The 20,328-nt window shown below is 48.9% G+C and overlaps 3 protein-coding genes across 5 annotated transcripts; all 3 read left to right on the forward strand.

Annotated features, from left to right (window-relative positions):
* The first annotated feature begins 281 nt into the window (after positions 1-281).
* On the forward strand, positions 282-9,964 carry rbm10 (RNA binding motif protein 10). 2 transcript variants are annotated; one of them, XM_068596667.1, is made up of 23 exons: positions 282-402; positions 991-1,068; positions 1,150-1,669; positions 1,752-1,904; positions 2,001-2,070; positions 3,853-3,926; positions 4,747-4,833; positions 4,940-5,000; positions 5,090-5,248; positions 5,673-5,833; positions 6,033-6,130; positions 6,252-6,339; positions 6,457-6,655; positions 6,765-6,859; positions 6,932-7,013; positions 7,183-7,274; positions 7,394-7,585; positions 7,959-8,153; positions 8,249-8,305; positions 8,450-8,647; positions 8,854-8,901; positions 9,011-9,066; positions 9,316-9,964. In XM_068596667.1, the coding sequence occupies exons 2-23, from the start codon at positions 1,052-1,054 to the stop codon at positions 9,404-9,406; spliced, it is 2,793 nt and encodes a 930-aa protein (XP_068452768.1). In that variant the 5' UTR covers positions 282-402; positions 991-1,051; the 3' UTR covers positions 9,407-9,964. The 2 variants fall into 2 exon arrangements, with proteins under 2 accessions (XP_068452768.1, XP_068452769.1); XM_068596668.1 differs by lacking the exon at positions 282-402 and adding an exon at positions 655-908.
* Positions 9,965-10,158: 194 nt separating this feature from the next.
* On the forward strand, positions 10,159-13,492 carry lrrc23 (leucine rich repeat containing 23). Of its 2 annotated transcripts, none has more exons than XM_068596670.1 (8): positions 10,159-10,412; positions 11,455-11,564; positions 11,686-11,806; positions 11,892-12,033; positions 12,131-12,261; positions 12,391-12,527; positions 12,627-12,828; positions 12,913-13,492. In XM_068596670.1, exons 1-8 carry the CDS (start codon positions 10,326-10,328, stop codon positions 12,940-12,942), a joined length of 960 nt encoding a protein of 319 aa, XP_068452771.1. In that variant the 5' UTR covers positions 10,159-10,325; the 3' UTR covers positions 12,943-13,492. The 2 variants fall into 2 exon arrangements, with proteins under 2 accessions (XP_068452771.1, XP_068452770.1); XM_068596669.1 differs by having other exon boundaries at positions 10,164-10,412; positions 12,624-12,828.
* Positions 13,493-13,801: 309 nt separating this feature from the next.
* tktb (transketolase b) lies at positions 13,802-20,328 on the forward strand. The gene is made up of 14 exons (XM_068596696.1): positions 13,802-14,054; positions 15,983-16,100; positions 16,181-16,294; positions 16,411-16,508; positions 17,165-17,356; positions 17,608-17,735; positions 17,820-18,016; positions 18,211-18,375; positions 18,461-18,617; positions 18,697-18,827; positions 18,906-18,989; positions 19,107-19,203; positions 19,364-19,483; positions 19,651-20,328. The coding sequence occupies exons 1-14, from the start codon at positions 13,948-13,950 to the stop codon at positions 19,821-19,823; spliced, it is 1,881 nt and encodes a 626-aa protein (XP_068452797.1). The 5' UTR covers positions 13,802-13,947; the 3' UTR covers positions 19,824-20,328.

A 20,328-nucleotide genomic window follows, 5' to 3' on the forward strand; every position in this document is an offset into this window, starting at 1 on the left:
TAAGCTAATAGCAGCAGAAAGTTGAATGGTATTTATCTATGTCGTTGCTCTATATGAGTATTGTAAATCAATTTATGTATTGACTTTTCTTTTTGACCTAGAACGATATGAAGTCAGCGTGAATCACGTGACCATCGCGCATGTTTAACTTCCGGTGACGCAGGTCCTTCTTTATACGGCTCTGGGCTGGCTTTTCTGTCTTATCCAATCACCGTCGACATTGATACGTTGGCTGTCCAACCACGAATCACATACTAGGGTCAGGTAATTGTTCCCGCCCCCTCCGAGTTGTTGTCTTGCTGAGGCCATTTTACACAGGCTTCCGTGAAAAAATAAAACACTCTCCTCACCTGGGCATCGACGTGACATTAGGGGACGTATTGTCGGTTACATGTGGCACTGGTAAGGGTTCGTTCTGTTACAAATACTGCCGTTGACGTGTGTACAAACAGGTGACAAACGGTTCTGGAGACAGCGTCTCTGCTCGGACGAGCGAGCCAACCACAGGCTTGAATAGTTAGCTTGTCCGCTAACCGAGATGACCGCCACACGTCATCGTTAAATAGTCCCTTTTGGGTCGCTAGGTCGGGTACGTGCATGGCGCACCCTGCCTCAAGTATCTGTGGGGTTTGACGTGTAGAGCGACAATTTCAGGCAAAGTTAAAGAAGTGTGCAGTATTTAAAGATGCAGCTACTTTGCCGACATAACAAAATGAATGCCTTTTGCCTCTATTGAACGCACATCAGTCCTGTGCACCCCGGGAGGCCTCCACTTTGGAGAAGTTGTATCTCAAAAGCAGTGTCGACTTCTCATGCAAAAGAGTAAATTGCTGATGTCGCTAGGTGAATTTTCTTGCATGAAATATCCACGCTGTAATCCGAAGAAGTATTACAGAGACCAGGAGCAGGTCGGTCAACCAGCAAAGTTCACCTTGATCATCCTGATAATTTCTTCTAATTCAAACACGCAAATTGCTGATGCACTTGTAGGGTCTCCAATGCTGTAACCACCGAGGGAAGGGCAGACCAGGAGCAGCGTCAGTGAAGCAGCATGGACTATGAGCGGAGGTGAGCACTTCTTCTTCTGTGGTGCGTTTCTGTCTCAAAGACCACGTGTCACGTGTCCCTCACCTTGTCTCTCGTTAACAGGGGTGGGCGAGGTGACCGCACGGGTCGCTATGGCAACACCCACAACGATCATAACTTCCGCGACATGGACTACAGAGGCTATGGCCACGAGGACGAGGACGCAGGATATGACGTCAGAGCAGAGGGGGACCGGCTGTACGGCCTGGAAGAGCAGTCGCTGGGCGTCTGTGACTTCTCCCCGGGTCGCCTGCAGGACCGTCCGGGGTTTCTCCAGAGAGGAGACGGGCGTGGGGTGAAGGCGCTCCTGTGGCCCCCGTGCCCTCCGTCGCAGCCGGATGGAGCCCCTCCATCACTTCAGAGGGAGGAGGATGGATCCAGGCGGGAGTTCGAACAGTTGATGACCGGTCGGATGGAAAGAGGTCGGGGGAAAGGCGGAAGAGGCTTTCCTGAGAACAGCGCCCCTCATTCAGGGGGCAGGGGTGGCAGTTGGGGTCGAGGTGGTGCTCCTTCAGAACAGATGGAATACAATCAGAGACAGAGAGAGGAGGACCGGTTCTCCCGTGCAGCGGTGAAGAGGAGGGTAAGCCACTGCAAGCCCATCCTCTTTGAAGAACTGCTACAGTTCTGTCCAGTTGTTTAAAACATCTGACTGCTCTTTGCAGGCCTTTCAGCCGGGGGAGGAGGACCTCAGTGATGCTCCAGACCTGTCCCTTGAGGAGTTGGACCAGGACTACCGTGCAGATCTCGACCAGAACCAGAGGCCGAGCAACATCATAATGCTGCGCATGCTGCCACCTAACGTCACCACCAACGAGGTAAGGGCCCGTCACCTGCACATGTTTGAGTAGTCTGATGATGCGTGGGTCTGATGGTCAGTTGGCTTAAATGCAATAATGTCTCTATGGATATAGATCCGAGCTCAACTTCAGGAGCAGGGCATCCAGCCGAGAGAAGTTCGTCTCATGAGAAACAAATCCTCAGGTAAAAACTAGTTCATTGCCTCGAGACGTTTTTTTTTCTTCTGTTTTCATGACCAGCTCCTTCCATGCCGCTCTCTCAGGTGACTTTCCTTATCAGCTCAGTCTTCTCTCTCTTATTAATAAGTGCTCTCTCTTCTCTCACTATCTGTCCTTCTTCATCCTCTGACAGCTGGAGAGATAGCTGATGCAAAGAATGGATTTATATTTATATACTCATACAGGCTTTTGCTGCAATTCCTGCTTTGATTTTTTGGGATCTGCTGGTGTCTGAAGTGCTCACAGGGCAACGCAACATCATGCACGCTTTAAAGAAGAACTCTGTCCATATTTGACTTCAGGACATGAATGCATGCGTACAGGTTTTAGATCTTCACTCATTCATTTCCTCTTTAACTTGACTCATGTCCTCGTTCCCCTCATGATTCTGCCTCATCCATCTCCAAGTGAAGTAATTGTTAAAGTAGTTAAACAATGCTCACAAACTAACACTTTCAACTGAGAAATCAGCAGCGGAAGCAGAAAGCATTTGACTGTGTTTGTCATCGTAGCTTTTTGAGTGCGCCAGTGTGAGGATATGAATGTTGCAGCTAAGCTAAGCTACGTGAGCGTCATCGTACCACTCAGGAAAGCTCTTCTTCTCCAAAGGTTTTCCATCAAGGTCATCGTCTCACTGGCCTCCTTCTTTGCTACCTGGTGGTCTGTAAGGTGTTCCTCTGCACCTCGGCACACTTACAGCCCCCCCCCCCCCCCCCATCACTGTTTAGCTCCCAGCTTTACATGTTTAAATGAGGATGTGTTGGGATCATGTTGTATCATGTACAGTGTTATTGAACATGATATGAACCTCAATATGTTACATAACGTGTTGCCAATCCGTTAAAGTAATGCATGGACAGAATATGGAGCTTTGCACCTCTTGAACTAGTTCAGCTGGCACTCTGACACGTGTGTGTGGGTGGGTGTGTGGGTGGATGGGTGCTTCATCATTCAAAGCCAACAGGCTCAAACTGCTCAGTGGGTGGGGTTGCCCTGCCCCCTCTGACCCTGATGATGTGGGTGGGGTTGCCCTGCCCCCTCTGACCCTGATGATGTGGGTGGGGTTGCCCCGCCCCCTCTGACCCTGATGATGTGGGTGGGGTTGCCCCGCCCCCTCTGACCCTGATGATGTGGGTGGGGTTGCCCCGCCCCCTCTGACCCTGAGGAGGTGGGGTTGCCCCTCCCCCTCTGACACTGAGGAGGTGGGTGGGGTTGCCCCTCCCCCTCTGACCCTGATGATGTGGGTGGGGTTGCCCCGCCCCCTCTGACCCTGAGGAGGTGGGGTTACCCCTCCCCCTCTGACACTGAGGAGGTGGGTGGGGTTGCCCCTCCCCCTCTGACCCTGAGGAGGTGGGTGGGGTTGCCCCTCCCCCTCTGACCCTGAGGAGGTGGGGTTGCCCCTCCCCCTCTGACCCTGAGGAGGTGGGTGGGGTTGCCCCTCCCCCTCTGACCCTGAGGAGGTGGGTGGGGTTGCCCCTCCCCCTCTGACCCTGAGGAGGTGGGTGGGGTTGCCCCTCCCCCTCTGACCCTGAGGAGGTGGGTGGGGTTGCGTTCTCCGCCTTCAGAGGATGTGTCGGCGGCTTCCCGGCCGTCAGCTGTGTGACTTCCGAGGGAGAGAGGGAGCAATGTTTACTGGTGCTGATACAGCGTCTCTCTCTCCTCTGGACATGAAGCACTAACCCTCACTGCGTTGTTGTTATGTTGTTGTTGTTGTTGTTCGGTTACCATGGCGCTGGGCGGTGTCCAGGTCAGAGCCGAGGATTCGCCTTCGTCGAGTTTAATGTCATACAGGAGGCCAGCCGCTGGATGGAGACCAACCAGGTCACTCTCCCCGACACAGACACACATACACATGTACACATGCTTAGCTGGGACACGTAGTTAGCGTGTAGCTGCACGGGACGCGTCCCAGTCTGCTTTAGACGCTGAGTGGAGACATTAGCTTTGTCATGAGGTCTTTGTACTGGAGAGAAAAATCATCTTTCTTCTTCATACCAAATTCCACAAACAGGCAAACGCGCATCACATCATGTGAAGTTTGTCTGTGTGGGCATAACTGCATAGCTTCATAACTGAGCATTGCAGCTGCTGCATTAAAGGGGAGCCTCTTGCTTCAGAGACACGTTATCTCTCTCAAGTCTTCAGTACGACCTCTGGGATAATGAGACATGGCTGATAGATTTCCTCCCGTGGTCGATCGCATGTTGAATCAGAACCAATAAAGTAGTTTTCTTGTTTTTGAATCTTTCATATCTGGGTCATCTCCCATTATTCCATCATTAGGATGGATCCTTTGTCTATTTGGGGGATGAAGGTGGTGACATTGGGATGTGTGGAAAACTGTGAAAAGGTTTCCCCTTAAGGGGGGAGGGATGACACAATTGGATATAACACATTGTGTCCTTTTAAAAATGGACACGCACACACTACACACACACGCCATCTCAGTCCGTCCCAATTTTCTAAAGCTGAAGGTTGCAATTCTCTCGTGTCCTCTTTCTTTGGGCCTCTGTTTCCCTCTCCCTCTCGTCCCTTTCATTCTCTCTCATCTCTTGTGAGATGAGGCCTTTCTCTGGCGTGTGTCCTCGTCTTCACTGAGAGTCATTCTGTGTTGCCCTCCCTCTCCTTCTGTTTCTTTCAGGCCGTGCTGTTGATTCTGGGACAAAGAGTGTCGATGCACTACAGTGACCCGAAGCCTCGTGCCAATGAGGACTGGCTCTGCAACAAGGTAGTGTGTCGGCATTGTGCGTCATGCCTACGTGGAGTGTAGTGTCAATCAATGCTCATTCTTTAAAATAAGTGTTTTAACGGTAGGTTGTGTAACATTTCAACAGTGCGGTGTGCAAAACTTCAAAAGGAGAGAGAAGTGCTTCAAGTGCAGTGTGCCTAAATCAGGTAAAGGACTTCAACGGGGCTGCTGTGGATCCCTCTCCTCTACTCACACTCTCTTCCATCCAATCATGCATGACGCCGTCTTTCCCCAGAGGCCGAGCTGAAGTTGCCTCAGTTGCAGAGGGATCTGCCTGCTGGCCTTCAGAAGGACGGGGCGCCGGGCCTGCTGCCGCTGCCGGCGCCGTTCCACTCCTCTGGGCCGCCGGTCAGTCCGGGGCCGCCGGCCCAGCAGGCCGACGTCGCCAACGACAGTAAGTCTGTCTGGACCGGTCCCACCTGGCTTCAGCTCAGAGGGACCGACTTTCACTCAGTGAAATGTAGTAAAGAATTGTTTCTGTGCTCATTCAGGGTTTTATTTGACGATGTTTTGACTCTCAGTAATTAAAACCTTTAATAAATCAGGTTTAGATATTAAAGAGCACTTTTGATACAGGACTAACACTAAATACAAAATGTACATTTAATTTAACATTGACATGTTTTTTATTGTTGTTTGTTTTATTAATGATTGCTTTATATGTGTTATATTGTGTAATATAAATTAAAGCAAATACATTTTCTCTGCCTACTTATAGCTTACGAACCAGGAGGGGCATTATGGGATGCGTGCACATTATCTGGCAACCACAATAATGAATGTGTTAACGATTGCATCGCTCTCTCTTCTTGCACCAGCTCTGATACTCAGGAACCTCGGCCCTCACACCGCCGTGGAAACCATCTTATCTGCTTTGGCTCCGTTCGCCACGCTCTCGCCCTCCAACGTCCGGCTGATCAAGGACAAGCACACACACCTCAACAGGGGCTTTGCCTTCCTGCAGCTCTCCACCATAGTGGTGAGAAACACGATGAGACGCACTCGTGCTTAAATAAGTGCTCCACGGATGAATTGTTGTTCATTTCTAATCCACAGACTTTACATGTTGTCATTGTTGTAATGTGTTCAGATGAAATGCGCTTCATCCTCAACAGACACACACACACAGAGACAGTAACACAAACGTAGCCACACTAACTCACAGTGTTGGTCAACAGGAAGCGTCTCAGCTGCTCCAGATCTTGCAGGCTCTGCAGCCGACTCTGTCCATCGACGGGAAAGCCATCGTGGTGGAGTTTGCCAAAGGCTCCAAACGGTGAACACTTACACACATGAACTGTTCTGCAGAGGCAATTACCCAATAATGCTGCCGCACACTCATGCATTTATAATAATTGTTGGCCTCTGAACCGCCGCTGTGCCGTCCTCTCTGCCAGAGACGTGTTCCTGACGGACGGCAGCAGGGTGAGCGCCGCCACCGTGGCCAGCACCGCAATAGCTGCTGCCCAGTGGGCCGTCACGCAGGTAACGGCATGACCTGAAGGAAAACCCCTTTACTTCAGTGCTGTTCATTTACGACTGTATTCATGTGTTTTTCTTTCCTTGTAAAAAAATATATATGTTTATATTTTTCATACTCAGACCGCTCAGAATGGATCAGGTGGAAGTCAGAGTCTAGATACACCAGTGTACCAGCAGGGGGCAGCAGTCACCTACAACCAGGAAGGGAATGAATACTCTGGGCTGGATGGCACGTCCTTCAAGGCAGACGTCAGGGCTGCTGCTCCACCTGCTGCAGGAGCAGCTCAGATGGGTGCTTATGCAGGAGCAGCAGCGCTAGGTTGGTATGGCGTCTGCTAAACATGCAGAGCTCATTACCAACACATCTCCACAGCTGTTCACCTTGTGATTGACCTGGCATCCACCTGAAGCAGCTGTTTGTGTTGCAGCTGAGAGAGGGGCGTCTGGACCCGGAGTCGTGCAGCAGCCTCACTCTCTCACACAGACTGCTCTCCTCACCACAGCTACCGCACCAGTGACACAGGTACAATGCTAGCGTTTGTGTTCTTTCTATTTCATTATAGTTACGTGAGCTGAGCACTGAGTCTCTTTGCAGGTTGAGATCGTGGGGAAACCACAACCTGCAGCTCCCAGCCAGCCGGCGACCCCGGGCACTGAGCACGAGCTCCAGCAGTACCGTAAGGCTTCCTGCTCCCACTGCTGCCGACACCTTTATTCATGCTTATTGATGAGATGTACCTTCATAACCCTGACCCCGTCTGAAGTGATGTGAACCACAATGCTGGTAAACCGTCACGCTAACCTTTCATGATGAATTCCAGTTTGATTCTGTGTCTTTGACTGCAGCTGTGCCAGATGTGTCCACATATCATTATGACGAAAGCTCCGCCTACTACTACGACCCTCTCACAGGCCTCTACTACGACCCCAACTCCCAGGTAGAGCACTGATGTACAGCGGGCTAATGCCAAGCTAGCACGCTTGGACGTGTGTATTTCTGTCTGTGTTGTCTTGCTCAGCCTTTCAGTCTGGTTTCCTGCCGCCTCTGTCTTCGCAGTACTACTTCAACCCTCACACGCAGCAGTACATGTACTGGGATGGAGAGAAGCGCTCCTACATTCCTGCTGCTGCTGGAGAGTCCAGCGCTGACGGCGCTCCCTCCAGCTTGGGCGCGGCGCCGTCAGACTCACCGTTTGCTTCGCTCGGCAAGGAGAAGAAAGACAAACCCAAGAATAAAACTGCTCAGCAGGTATTCTACCTACTGCAGGCTGATGGAATGAAAATAAAGTCTAGTTTGTTTGCTTTTGTTTCTGCACAATAAACACAAACGTCTGTTAGATTTGATTATGTATAATTAAAACTGTTCGTTGGTACAATAACAATACAGTATCAGATAACACGGTTGAGTTCAAAGTGTACGACGCTCCTCTGCATTGCCAACATTTTCATAGATATTTAACACTTCTTGCTCTTTCTGCGAATGTTGGACTTCACCAGCTGGTATTTGTTGCACTGAGTTGTGTTGTGTTGCTCAGGTGTTCTTGGCCTCCTCTTGTGTGTAATTCTTCTGTTTGGTCCGTATATAAATGGCTGACTGGCATCTCTTGGCTTTATGTTATTAGATAGCAAAGGATATGGAGCGCTGGGCTAAGAGTCTCAACAGACACAAGGAGAACATGCGCTCTGTCTCTTCCTCCCCGGCCGTCGGCTCCACGGCGCTTCCCCCCGGTTACACCCGGGCGCCCGGCCACAGTCGCCCAGACGACCGCCGAGAATCTGCGAGCGCTGACGCAGGCTACGCTGTTCTGGAGAAGAAGGTACACGACCTTCCACAGACGTGCTGAGCTGTGACCTCAGGTGAGCAGCAACCAGACGACGTCCTACTGACCTCTGACCCCTCTGACTCCTGCAGGGTGCGCTGTCTGAGCGGCCTCAGATCTTTCTGGACCAGATCCGGCAAAGTGCAGAAGTAAGGACACGGTCAAAGGGATTGTGTTTATTACGTGGGGTCTGTTTTCCTCACCTGTCTGTTTGTAGAAGGTGCTACAGAACGTTTCATTTCAAGCGTACTATCAAAGTTCTTCTTCCATCCTCTCTGCTCCTCGTTCTGCAGCGCTCCCCTCCTCCGGCTCCGCAGGGTCTGGTTCCTGCCTACAGCGGAGAAACTGACAGCGACGAAGAAGGAGGCGACAAAGAAGAGAAGGAAGGGAGGATGACGGACTGGGTTAAACTGGCCTGTCTGCTGTGTCGCAGGCAGTTCCCCAGCAAGGAGGCCCTGATCCGGCACCAGCAGCTCTCTGAGCTGCACAAGGTGGCTGCAAACAGTTTACTACAACTTCACAGCGATGCAGATATTCACAGAAACCTCACAAACATCTGTTCATTCCTGGCAGGACCTTGGATGAAATGCACTAGAACGTGTTTTCATAATTGTTATCTTGAGTATTTATTCAGCACTAAAGTGTAGACTAAAGACATTCCTCTGGTGAACAGTCGAACGTGTTTGTCTGTTCTCAGCAAAACTTGGAGCAGAGAAGAGTACAGCAGGAGTCTTCAGGGAAGGAGGTTGGTCGAGCCGCTGCGTCTGAGCGGAGGAGCCGGACAACATTGCATGGACTCATTGTGTTCCTAGAAGTAGTATTCATATTGTCCTTTCACTTTCTCTTGCTTGCAGAGACATCTGGATGGTCATGAGCCTCCGGATCCGAAGAGGAGGAAGTTTAGCCCTATGTAAGCGTTGAAGGAAAACCATGTTTTGTCTCCAGCTGCGATGGTTTACAGTTGGAGTGCAGAAGTGGTCGTTTACAAAACACTGGACATTACCCTGCCTTGTTCCTCTTGACGGTGTAGACATTTCTCTGTATGCTGGTAGTCTGGTTTCATAACTCGTCTGTACTGACTGTAAGACGTGTGTGTGTCTGTGTGTGTCTGTGTGTGTCTGTGTCTGTGTTTAATGTTTTATTCTCTTGCTCTCTTCAGCGACGGGCTCACAGGTGGAAGTCTTGGTGCCAGGATGCTGCAGGGAGGCGTGAAGAAAGGGTTTCTATTGCGCAATATGCAAGTGGACTGAGCCCTCACCTTCCTGACCCAAGACGATGACAACGCTCAGCGCGCCACACTTCACCATTAACGTCGTATAGATAAACCTGTTAATTTTGGTTTGTAATTACAATTACCTCAAAGTGGTAATACACTCATGAACTGATCCTGTAGCAGTGGATGTCAGGATATTGCACAGAATGCACTTTTTTGCTTTCTTCCTGAATGATGCAGTTTTGTGTTCTCGCGTGCTTCACAGCTTGTGTGTGATAAACAAGCTTTATGTGGTTGGGGAACGTTTGGGATTTTCTAATATTACTGTCTATGCACCATAGATTTTTTTTTTTTAATTTAATGCTATATGCCTCGTCATTCAGTGAATGACTGGTCCAGGCATGAACTACACACCATGATGAACTTGACTCGGTCTCACTAAAACTAGTGTCCTTGAGAAGTGTCTGTCTGTCATGTTGCAAATATTAATTCACAATGTAATACATAATTATCTCTGAGGATTTTCTTTTCTTTTTCAACACTGTAACTGCGTTTCTTCATGTTAATGAGTTCAGAATAACATTTTCATAAGCTACTCCATATTTCACAGTTGCCAATGTTTCGACATGTGACGTTACTACAGCCATGCTTTTGCAAATCGGTGGTTAAAAAGAGGAACATGTGCAACGTCTTGGAGCGCAGACATCGCGCAGCTGTTGCGCAGCGCGCGCGCCCGGACCGTCAGATCAGTTCACGACACCTGTGCGCGTGTTGCGGCTGTTCTGTTGCCATGGGAGCAGCAACACAGCGGCTCCCAGGCAACGCGTTGACGGCTTCATTCTAACGTCTCGTTCCTGTGTAAATGCGCCTAAATTAAGCAAACGGTTGTCTCGTTGGCACAAAGTGTTTCCTGCTTCTCTGAACCGGTAACTTTAGAGCCGCCGAACACAACAAACATGTCCGAGGCCGAAGAGGACGCGCTCTTCTCGGACGTCGAGGCCGAGGAGGCCGAGGAGGAAGCGCAGCCGCCGGGAGCCGAGCAGGTAGCGGGCCGGTTCACCTGAACCAACGGCGGAGGAACAGAGTCACGTGGTTGGTCCCAAGTTGTGGACCGGTGTTACCTGGGAGTTGTGTTCTAGTCAAGTTAGTAGTTTGTGTCCGAGCGCCAAGTCACTGTGACGTCACTGCCTTAAGTCGCTGGTTCAGGTCTGAAGTGAACCAATATCCTCAAAGGCTCTGGTCTCGTCCCAGAACCTGCTCAGACAGGAGAGCTCAGGCCTGGATGCCCTCACCTTTACTTCCTCTGAGGCCCCTGGTGTCAAATAAGCAAACAATGAAAAACCAGCGATGGTTTATTTACTGTAATCTTAGAAAAGAGGACAAATCATATAATCTACTCAAGTGAGGCTTCACTGATTAACACCAGGATTAAAGGGATCAAGTCACTCTGATTATTCATCAATTAAATGTTATTTCAAAGTTACAAATGTATTTACATAAACACATTTATTGAAACAACTCATGCTCCAACCTCTATGTTGTAAATATGGAAATTGGAAACCGGTTTCAAATTTCTATGAAAATATTATTCTGCTTCAGAAAAGGCTGACCAATACATATCTGAACTTTTATGTAGCGTAAGTACGACGTAACATCCCATAAATCCAGGAGCAGACTTGCAGTTGGGGAAATCCACTACAGTAACTCCAGGGACACTTTTTACCCCCCTGCTTAAATCTTCACTCAGTGTGAATTCATAAAGTCACAGTGACTTGATTGTATGTTGACGGTGAGCAACAGGAATTATGATACAGCCTGCATTCATTTGTGCATTGAATCGTCATTGGTCATGTGTTAGTTAAATATTACTTGAGTGTGTTATTTTGACCTTTTATGCAAAGGTTTTACTGCAGTACTTCACATAAACCTCTACATGGGAGACCCATTCATGGCTGAAATGTGGGTTGGGTTTGAAGCTCCAGCGCGTGGAGGGGCTTGTGTCTCAGCTTTGATCCATCATGTTGTACATCTACTCCCTTTTGACGGATTTTAATGGTTTAATCCTGCGCTGTCTTCCTGTCTAAGGTACCGGTTGTCCCTTTGACCCAGGAAATCATCGGGCCGGCGCTCTCGTTGCTCTGCCGAACAGGAAATGGACTTGGACATGCATTTGTCAGAATGGATCTAAAAAACATGTAGGATGGCAAATATACATTAAAAGCTAAATTATCTGCCATAGCCATACTGCCGGGGTGCTATTCATTGTAACAATCTCTTTGATTTCATCTTTCCCTTGGACGCTGTCGTCCCACTCAGTGGACTGACTGACATTGCTGCACTCTGCAGTTATATTCACTTACGTTTTCTGGATTTATCCAACAACCACCTCAATGATCTTTCTCCTCTGGCGTCTCTCACCCAACTGCTCTGGCTGAAGGCAAGGACTTCTCCTTTACATTCATTTAGAAAAGGATGTTGACTTTGACCGATGGCGAATGTTGATTGCAACTCTTCTTCTGTAGGTCGACAATAATGTTGTGGAATGTCTCAAGAGTCAACCTTTTGCTGAGTTGACCTACTTGCAGTGGCTGAGTTTGTCAATGAACCGGATACCAGACCTGCAAGGCCTGGTCGGGCCTGCCTTGGAGAGCCTCAATCTTATAGGTTGAGCTACAGACTTTATGTCAGGATGATGGCGTTTGAGTTCCGTGTGTGGATGGATGAATGACGATGGATTACACTAATTCTGAGTTTCTGGCAGGTAACAAAATCCAGAGCATGACTGATCTTCAGAGTGACTGTTTTGTAAACCTGGTAACTCTGGAGCTGAGAGGAAACCAATTAGATACCACGGATGGCATCAACCTTCCCAACCTGCGGAAATTATATTTGGTAATAAAAGCACTATTTGGTGAAGAGCACGACCACACTGGATGAGGTTGATCACTGAACACCAGCCTTAACATCCACGTCATAATGCAGAGAACAGATTGCCAGTGTGTGTCTTTGCTCTCCGTTCAGGCCCAAAATGTTATCAAGCGTTTGGAGGGTTTGGAGAAGTTGGAGCGCCTCACCACCCTTCACCTTCGAGACAACCAGCTCGATACTCTGGATGGCCTCAACCCCAACATGAAGTGTCTTCAGTACCTCAATGTCAGGTAAACAGTTGTAGCCCAACGGGGCAGATCAGACCTAATAAATAAAATGAACATATCGCAGATGATATATGCTGCATGCTTCTGTCTCTGTCTTAGAAGCAATGCAATCGTAGATGAGAAGGGCCTGCTCAGCCTTGCATTTGTGTCGAAAACTCTGCAAGCGTTGGTCCTGTCTGACAATCCTCTGGTGGAAACGACCGACTACCGGCTGATGGTATTGAGTCTGCTGCCACAGCTGGAGCAACTTGACAAAGACCTCGTCTCCCAGGAGGAGAGGACCGACGCCAGAGAGAGACTCAAGGTAAAGCTAGGATCAGTCCTTTCTCTTTGTGGCACGCTCAGACATACAACTGCTGTGGTTTTAATGGCATGTGTGTTATTTCAGCAACTTCAAGAGGAGGAACTTGAGCCATAAGATTTGCAACGATGGCCAAAATGAGGAAGAGTTTGACTTGAACACAGGCTTGGTGTGTAGGGTGACTGTTATTGTGTTGTATGAAAAGTATAGATTACATCTTGATAGTGTATCTGTAACTGATGCTCTTTGTATCTGTAAAATGTTCATAAGGGTTGCTTGTGTCACGTTCGTACACGAGTACAGCCCACATCTATTGTTTTTAACAATAACATTTGGAAAAATATTTTTTCTCACTCATCTATTGACATGTACAAATGCAAATAATCAGCACGTTCAAAGCAACGTGTCAGTAACTAATACATAAGAAGCGAGGGAGTATTTGAAGCTCGTGTTGCTGGACGAGCGGTCCTGTGTTTCCCTGAGTAAGGATGAGAGGGCAAAATCCTCCATTTCCGGGTTGGCAGCCATCCAGCTTCAGCTTTAAAGGGACAGCGGCATGTATGGAAAAAACCCACATGTATACTGATCACTGGTCTTCAAGCACAGCGTATGCATATTGTATCAGATAATACATTTATTTCTGATTAAAAGTTGTATTGTAAAGTCATCATTCATGTTTCTATAGCTCACATACTGTTGCAAACAACCCGGAAGCAACCTCATTTCTTAAACCAAGCCGTGTAACTCGCTCCAGTTCTCCACAAGGTGTCTGGCTGTGATGATTAGTGCTTTAAGTTCATACTCTGGCCATATGTTTATCAGAAAGGACATTATCAGAACGAAGTCACCACGAGCCGTAACTTTCACGTGAAGATCTGAAGCAGCACGCGGCGGACCGCCCTCCAATGGGAGGCCAGGTGGGCGTGGCCGCGCAGGAGACATAAGCGCCCCTCCCCGCGCGCTTCCGCCTCCTCGGTCGCGCTCTCGTCAGACAGCTAGCAGCGGCGTTGCGCAGCTTTGAACCGACGACCCCTGGAAAGCCGCTGAGTAATTGAAGTAATTGAACTATTCAAGCGGACGCGTTTTCTTTGAAAAAAAGAAAGAAAAACTAATCCAGAAACCATGACCAGCTACCACAAACCCGATGAAAAAACTCTGCAGGGGCTGAAAGACGTCGCTAACAAGCTGCGGATCAACTCCATCAAGGCGACATGCGCCTCGAACTCTGGGTAAGCGATGTCGAGTAATGCTGCAACGAGCTAACGCGAAGCGCACCGACACAAACGTGCAGCGTGTTGGAACCGCAACGTGACGGCCACGCGCGGGTTACCTGCGGCCCGGTGGCACGTGCTGCCTGCAGGTTACTTTCACGCGGTTGAAACTCCGCCACCGCGAGCGATTACGAGCTGCTGCACTGTTAAGCTACTTGCAGAGTTATATTGGTCTGCGTGCACAGTCTGTGCTAAAGTGAGCACAATATAACACGTTGTGTCGTCAGTGAAAACCAGCAGCAGCGTCTCTTGTCGACGTCACAATCAGTGCAGTCTGATAGATCATGCACTGACACAAACAGCATGGCAGCTTGCTGGAGTACTTTTAGTCTTAGCACCGAGCTGCTAACCAGGAATCAGGTGATCACGCGACTCGTGGTCAGTTTGAAGCCGTAATTTAAAGTTGCAGCCAGTTGCAGCCAGCTGGAAGTTGCACACCAGTTGCAATTGTTTTCAGGAAATTGGTGTCGCGTGTCTATCAAATGGTAGTTTTACTCTCCCAAAAGGCTTAAACTGGCAATCTGACGTCTTCTCTTCCATCCCTGATCCAGGGTCCACGCGGGGTCACTTTAAATGGTTTCCTAGTTGACATGATTTTTGTAATGTTTCTATAATCTGTGCCCACAACATGGAAAACCCACAATGTCGATATCAGAAATGTCTGTAACTTAAACCTCGCGTTTTGGATTCCTCTGGTAACTGTTTTGCAGTCGCATGTGAATCTGATGAGTAGTTTTTGACTAGATAATTTGTCCTTGCATATTAGATTGAAAATAAAATAAGCACTGTATTTATGCAACAGATTCTGTAGTTTTCATTTTTTTTATTTTGTAGCATCAAAATCTGAACTCCGACTCAGTGGAGCGAGTTGGGCAATAAACCAGCGAGTTGGGCAATAAGCCAGCTTTGTATTGATGAAGTGAAGGACCGCGCCTCATATTCTAAATGCATTGTGTGTCATTCACCTGATCTGGTATTTATCACGTGGAGGATTCCCAATTTAAAATCCAATTGGTCCCCTTTGTTTCCCCTCCCTGTTTTATTGTATTCACATTGTAAGAAATCCGGATTTGTGATTTTTGAATTGCGCAACTTTAACTTTTGAAAAGGAAACGTTTGTTGGTAAACCGGTTTGTTTCTTCCTCATGGCAGCTGAGAAGGAAACGATGAGCATTTCCTGGATGCCCTGATGGACCGACACGTTTAACAAAGGATGCTTTTCACCGATGACACTGAAACTCAACGCCTGTTGTTTCTCACTATTTGCTGGATGTGGATCATGACGCTCGAGTATCTGATGGCTTTCAGTTTATTTCCCAACAGGTTATCTCTCATCAGGAGGACAAGGGTAAACGGAGCACTGGGTTGTTTATTATGAACTCTAACAGTGACCGTGATGTATGTTTGATGAAGATAAGTGTTCTGCATGGTTTAAATATGATGCTGTTTGTAATCTAACCTGCACAGGGAAGCAAGATGCTGTTGAGCAACCTGGGATTTCTAAAGTTGAATATTGCAATACCATAAACCACGATGCAGAAACTAACAGTTTCACAAGTGTACTTGTGTTTTTACACAAGTACACTTGTGTTTTTTTAAGTGCTGTGAATGTGGAAAGATGACAGATTACCAATCGATTGATTTTCTAATCCCAAGAGATGGAAGGCTCTCTTTAAAATAATCATTGCTTGAGTTACAAATGTATTGACTTTTTTTTTTAGGAATGACCAATTGTGGCGTGTTTTTATTGTCAAACTAAAACCGGTGTGAAGCCTCGTGGCTGTAGCAGCACATGCATGGTGTGTGTGCACTTTGTGTTTGAATACAGATGATTTTCTTGTCTCGTTGTCGACATCTTGTCCACGCTGCGTCTCTTCTCTCCGCAGTCACCCCACGTCGTGCTGCAGCGCGGCAGAGCTCATGTCGGTGCTCTTCTTCAACACCATGCGCTACAAAGCAGACGACCCGCGCAACCAGTGCAACGACCGCTTTGTGCTCTCAAAGGTTGGCGCATGTCTTTGAGAGAGAATATTCTTCAGTGGAAGTGTGATCCGCTGTCTCTAAAGCCTCCTGGCTGTCTGCAGGGCCACGCTGCACCCGTCCTGTACGCCGCGTGGGCCGAGGCCGGCTTCGTGAAGGAGTCGGAGCTGCTCAACCTGCGTAAGGTCGACTGCGATCTGGAGGGTCACCCCACGCCGGTGAGCTGAACCCGAGTCCTTCTGGTGTTCAGGTTTCCTTGGAAGACTGACCGTCGTGTTGAAGTTGCTCTCCGTCAGCATCTTGTGTGACGTTTGGTTTCCTCTCTGGTCGTCAGAAACTGGCCTTTGTCGACGTGGCGACCGGCTCTCTGGGTCAGGGCCTCGGGGCGTCCTGTGGGATGGCGTACACGGGAAAGTACTTTGACAAATCAGGGTATGTAGACACAAGTGTGTATGTTCAACGTTTTGCATTAAACCTGTGTCTTTCTTTTCAGCATCAGTATGCATTATGAACGTTATGTTTCAATTAGATTGCTTCAGGATATTTTCTCTGTACTCAAACTATTTATGTGATTCTGATGTTGAGAGTTGTTGTTGTTGCGTCAACAATAGTTGTTTCACAGAGACTTCCTTCAGTGCAGTAACTTGCCTGGCAGTCGGTAACTTTTAAAGTGATGGCTGAACTCTAATCGGATGAATAAACTGTAGTCGCGAAGCTCGACTTGTTTAGTGTTGCAGGTCCAAAGGGATTTGCTCTGCTGCAACAGTAATGTTTAACGTAGCAACAATAATACGGACAGAGTTATGTACCTCTTCTTCGTCTTCGTGGGAGTGACTGTTGGTGAACAAAATGTTTATGTCCAGAGTCGGTACAAGAACCAGTGATGTCACTGAGCTGTCAGGACGTTTACTTCTGGATGAAACGAGTGAGTCTGAGCTCTTTGGAGACAAAGGCAGAACCTCTGCAGCCCGTCTGACCGGTCCTTTGGGTCTGAGTCTCCTTCAGTCTGCGTCCAGCTGACTTTAGTCTAGTGGGAACCTTGACGGGCTCAGCTGTGTGGAGATGAACTGTTCTGCGTTGGCCTGTAGGTACCGCGTGTACTGCATGATGGGCGATGGCGAGTGTTCGGAGGGCTCGGTGTGGGAGGCCATGGCCTTTGCCTCCTACTACAAACTGGACAACTTGGTGGCCATCATGGACGTCAACCGGCTCGGTCAGAGTGAAGCTGCGCCCCTGAAGCACGACATGGAGACGTACCGCAAGCGCTGCGAAGCCTTTGGGTCGGTACCAAATGTTCCTCCTTTGTCTGATATCCGAGAAACATTTGACCGATGGCCATTTTAAAATGTCTCTGAAGACATTATCAAAATAAACATGACTCATGTCATACTGACTTTATGTCATATTTGTGTATTGTCAGGACCGTACTGTTCTCGGTCCAAAGTTGTTGCCTTTCGTGGGTTAAATGTAACTTGACTCTCTCACATTGTGTCTGCAGGCTGTTAAACTGAGCAACATGTATGTTTTCTAGGTGGAACACGTATGTGGTGGACGGACACGACGTGGAGGAGCTGTGCAAAGCCTTCTGGCAGGCGCAGCAGGTGAAGGGCAAACCCACCTGCATCGTAGCCAAGACCTTCAAGGGCAAAGGACTCAAAAGTTAGTGTTCATGAGATGGATATTTAATTCACTGAGCGATTAAATTCTGAGTTTGATTCAGACTTGTTTATCTCTTTGCTGCAGATATCGAGGATCTTGACAACTGGCATGGGAAGCCCATTCCCAAGGACAAGCTGGACGACGTCCTGAAGGACCTGCAGGCTCTGATCCAGGTTCCCAACAAGACGCTGAGCCCCGAGCTGCCCAAAGACGACACGGTGCCCGCCGACCTGAGCGCCATCGCCCTGCCGTCGCCCCCCGCTTACAAGAAGGGAGACAAGGTAGCGCTTCACTCGTTCTCCTGTTGAACGCCGGCAAATGTGCTGTTGGTTACTTTTGTCTGGACACATTTGTTGCAACGGATGCATCGACCTTTTAACAGCTGTACGTTTACTGATTCCTCTGTTTCAGTCAGACTTGTAGATTATAGCTTTGTGTTGATGACCCTGTTGATCGTCACCATTCCTTCCTGCAGATGGCGACACGGCGTGCGTACGGCGTCGCACTGGCCAAGATGGGCGAAGCAAGCCAGAGAGTGGTGGCCCTGGACGGAGACACCAAGAACTCCACCTTCTCAGAGACCTTCAAGAAGGCGTTCCCCGAGCGCTACATCGAGTGCTTCATTGCTGAACAGAACATGGTACTATATACTTATCTCTTTACACTCAAACCTCATCACACGCCGTCATTAAGAGCCTTAATACCAATTCTTCTCCACGCTGCAGGTGGGCGTGGCCATCGGCTGTGCCACCCGAGACCGCACGGTTGCATTTGCCAGCACGTTTGCTGCCTTTTTCTCCAGAGCCTACGACCAGATCCGCATGGGCGCCATCTCCCAGTCCAACGTGAACCTGGTGGGGTCGCACTGCGGCGTCTCCATCGGTAAGCCTGCCGCAGCGTCACAGACGTCCTCGTGGGGACGAGAGTCCGGCCTCCCGCCTGAGTTGATTCTGCTTTTCAGGTGAGGATGGTCCTTCCCAGATGGCCCTGGAGGACTTGGCCATGTTCCGTGCCATTCCCACCTGCACCGTGTTTTACCCCAGCGACGCCGTGTCCACGGAGAGGGCTGTGGAGCTGGCGGCCAACACCAAGGTCTGTAGCCACCTGGTGGTGGATCCAGTAATCCAGCCTTCTGTTCTTCTGCTGTAACTCATCCCTCGACCTCCTCAGGGGATCTGTTTCATCCGCACCAGCAGACCAGAGACTGCAGTCCTCTACTCCCCAGAGGAGAAGTTTGAAGTGGGCTTTGCCAAGGTAACCATCAATGATGTGTACACACTCTATGTACTAGTCCACCAAGTCGCTGGAGCAACAAAATACATTTGAATGAACAGAACATGAACGTGTATGAATAAATGTGTACTTTACCAGATTGTGCGCCAGTCGGACAGTGACTGTGTGACTGTAGTGGGAGCTGGTGTGACGCTGCATGAGGCCCTGGCTGCTGCCGACCAGCTGGCCAAAGAAGGTGAACCTGCAGCGCCCTCTAGTGGTGACATGGAGCGCTTCCTAACATTCATCCACAACTCCTGTTTGGTACTTCAGGGGATGGAAGTCATCAGCTTCTAGGTTAACCATCGTGGTTTAATCATTTCCCAAAGTAACAATCTCCTCATGAATTCCAACAGGAAAGAACATCCGTGTAATTGACCCATTCACCATCAAGCCCTTGGATGCCGCGACCATTCTGACCAGTGCCAGAGCCACTAAGGGTCAGATCATCACTGTGGAGGACCACTACAAGGAGGGTAGGCTGTGTGTCTGTGTGTCTGTGTGCGTGTGTGTCTGTGTGCGTGTGTGCTATTGCAGACTTCTCTACTCGTGTACCATGAGCTGTTCTATCTATCGGTCTACCTAGAGGGCTTCATGTCTTCTCTAGCTGCTTTGATCTGATGGTCTCCCTCCCTCCCTCCAGGGGGTCTTGGTGAAGCGGTGCTGTCGGCAGTGGGCCAAGAGCCCGGCATAGTTGTGACCCGGCTGGCCGTGACGGGCGTTCCCCGCAGCGGAAAGCCCCAAGAGATGCTCGACCTGTTTGGCATCAGCGCCAAGCACATTGCCAACGCCGTGCGTCAGGTCTTTGCTAACTGAGGACCGCCCCGCTTGCTCGCCGCTCGGTTCCATCACAACTTGCAGCTAACTGGCTCGTCCTCGTGAAGATCTGTTCACTTCTACTCCGTCCTGTCTCTTGGTCTGTACAGTTTACTCTGGGTTGTGGTTGTGAGGGATGGCAGCAGGAGGGCCGTGTTGTCACAGACTAGCGGTTAGTCTTCTCCCGATGGGTTTGTTATGTATTTAGAACATCACTGAATACAGTACATGTGGTGTGTTGACAGATTAATAACCAGCAGGTGTGTTTCAGACCACGACTTGGAGGAGCATTCTAATCTTTTCTTTCACATTCTTTAGGTTTATGCCTTTTCTTAAGAAACTCTGTTATAGCTTGTCGTAGATCTTGATGGCTCCCGTTTTGCTGCTTCATCCGGTTTGATCATGAACAGTTTGACCTTCATCTTGTGTTCTGGCCACATCACACAAAGTTACTGGTGTCATCCTGTTGTACCGTGTTGCGCTGGAATAAAAGAATTAACCCAAA

Source organism: Clinocottus analis, unplaced genomic scaffold (genome assembly GCF_023055335.1).
Source record: "Clinocottus analis isolate CAN_PGR_092001 unplaced genomic scaffold, fCliAna1.0.p SCAF_39, whole genome shotgun sequence".
Taxonomy (NCBI): domain Eukaryota; kingdom Metazoa; phylum Chordata; class Actinopteri; order Perciformes; family Cottidae; genus Clinocottus; species Clinocottus analis.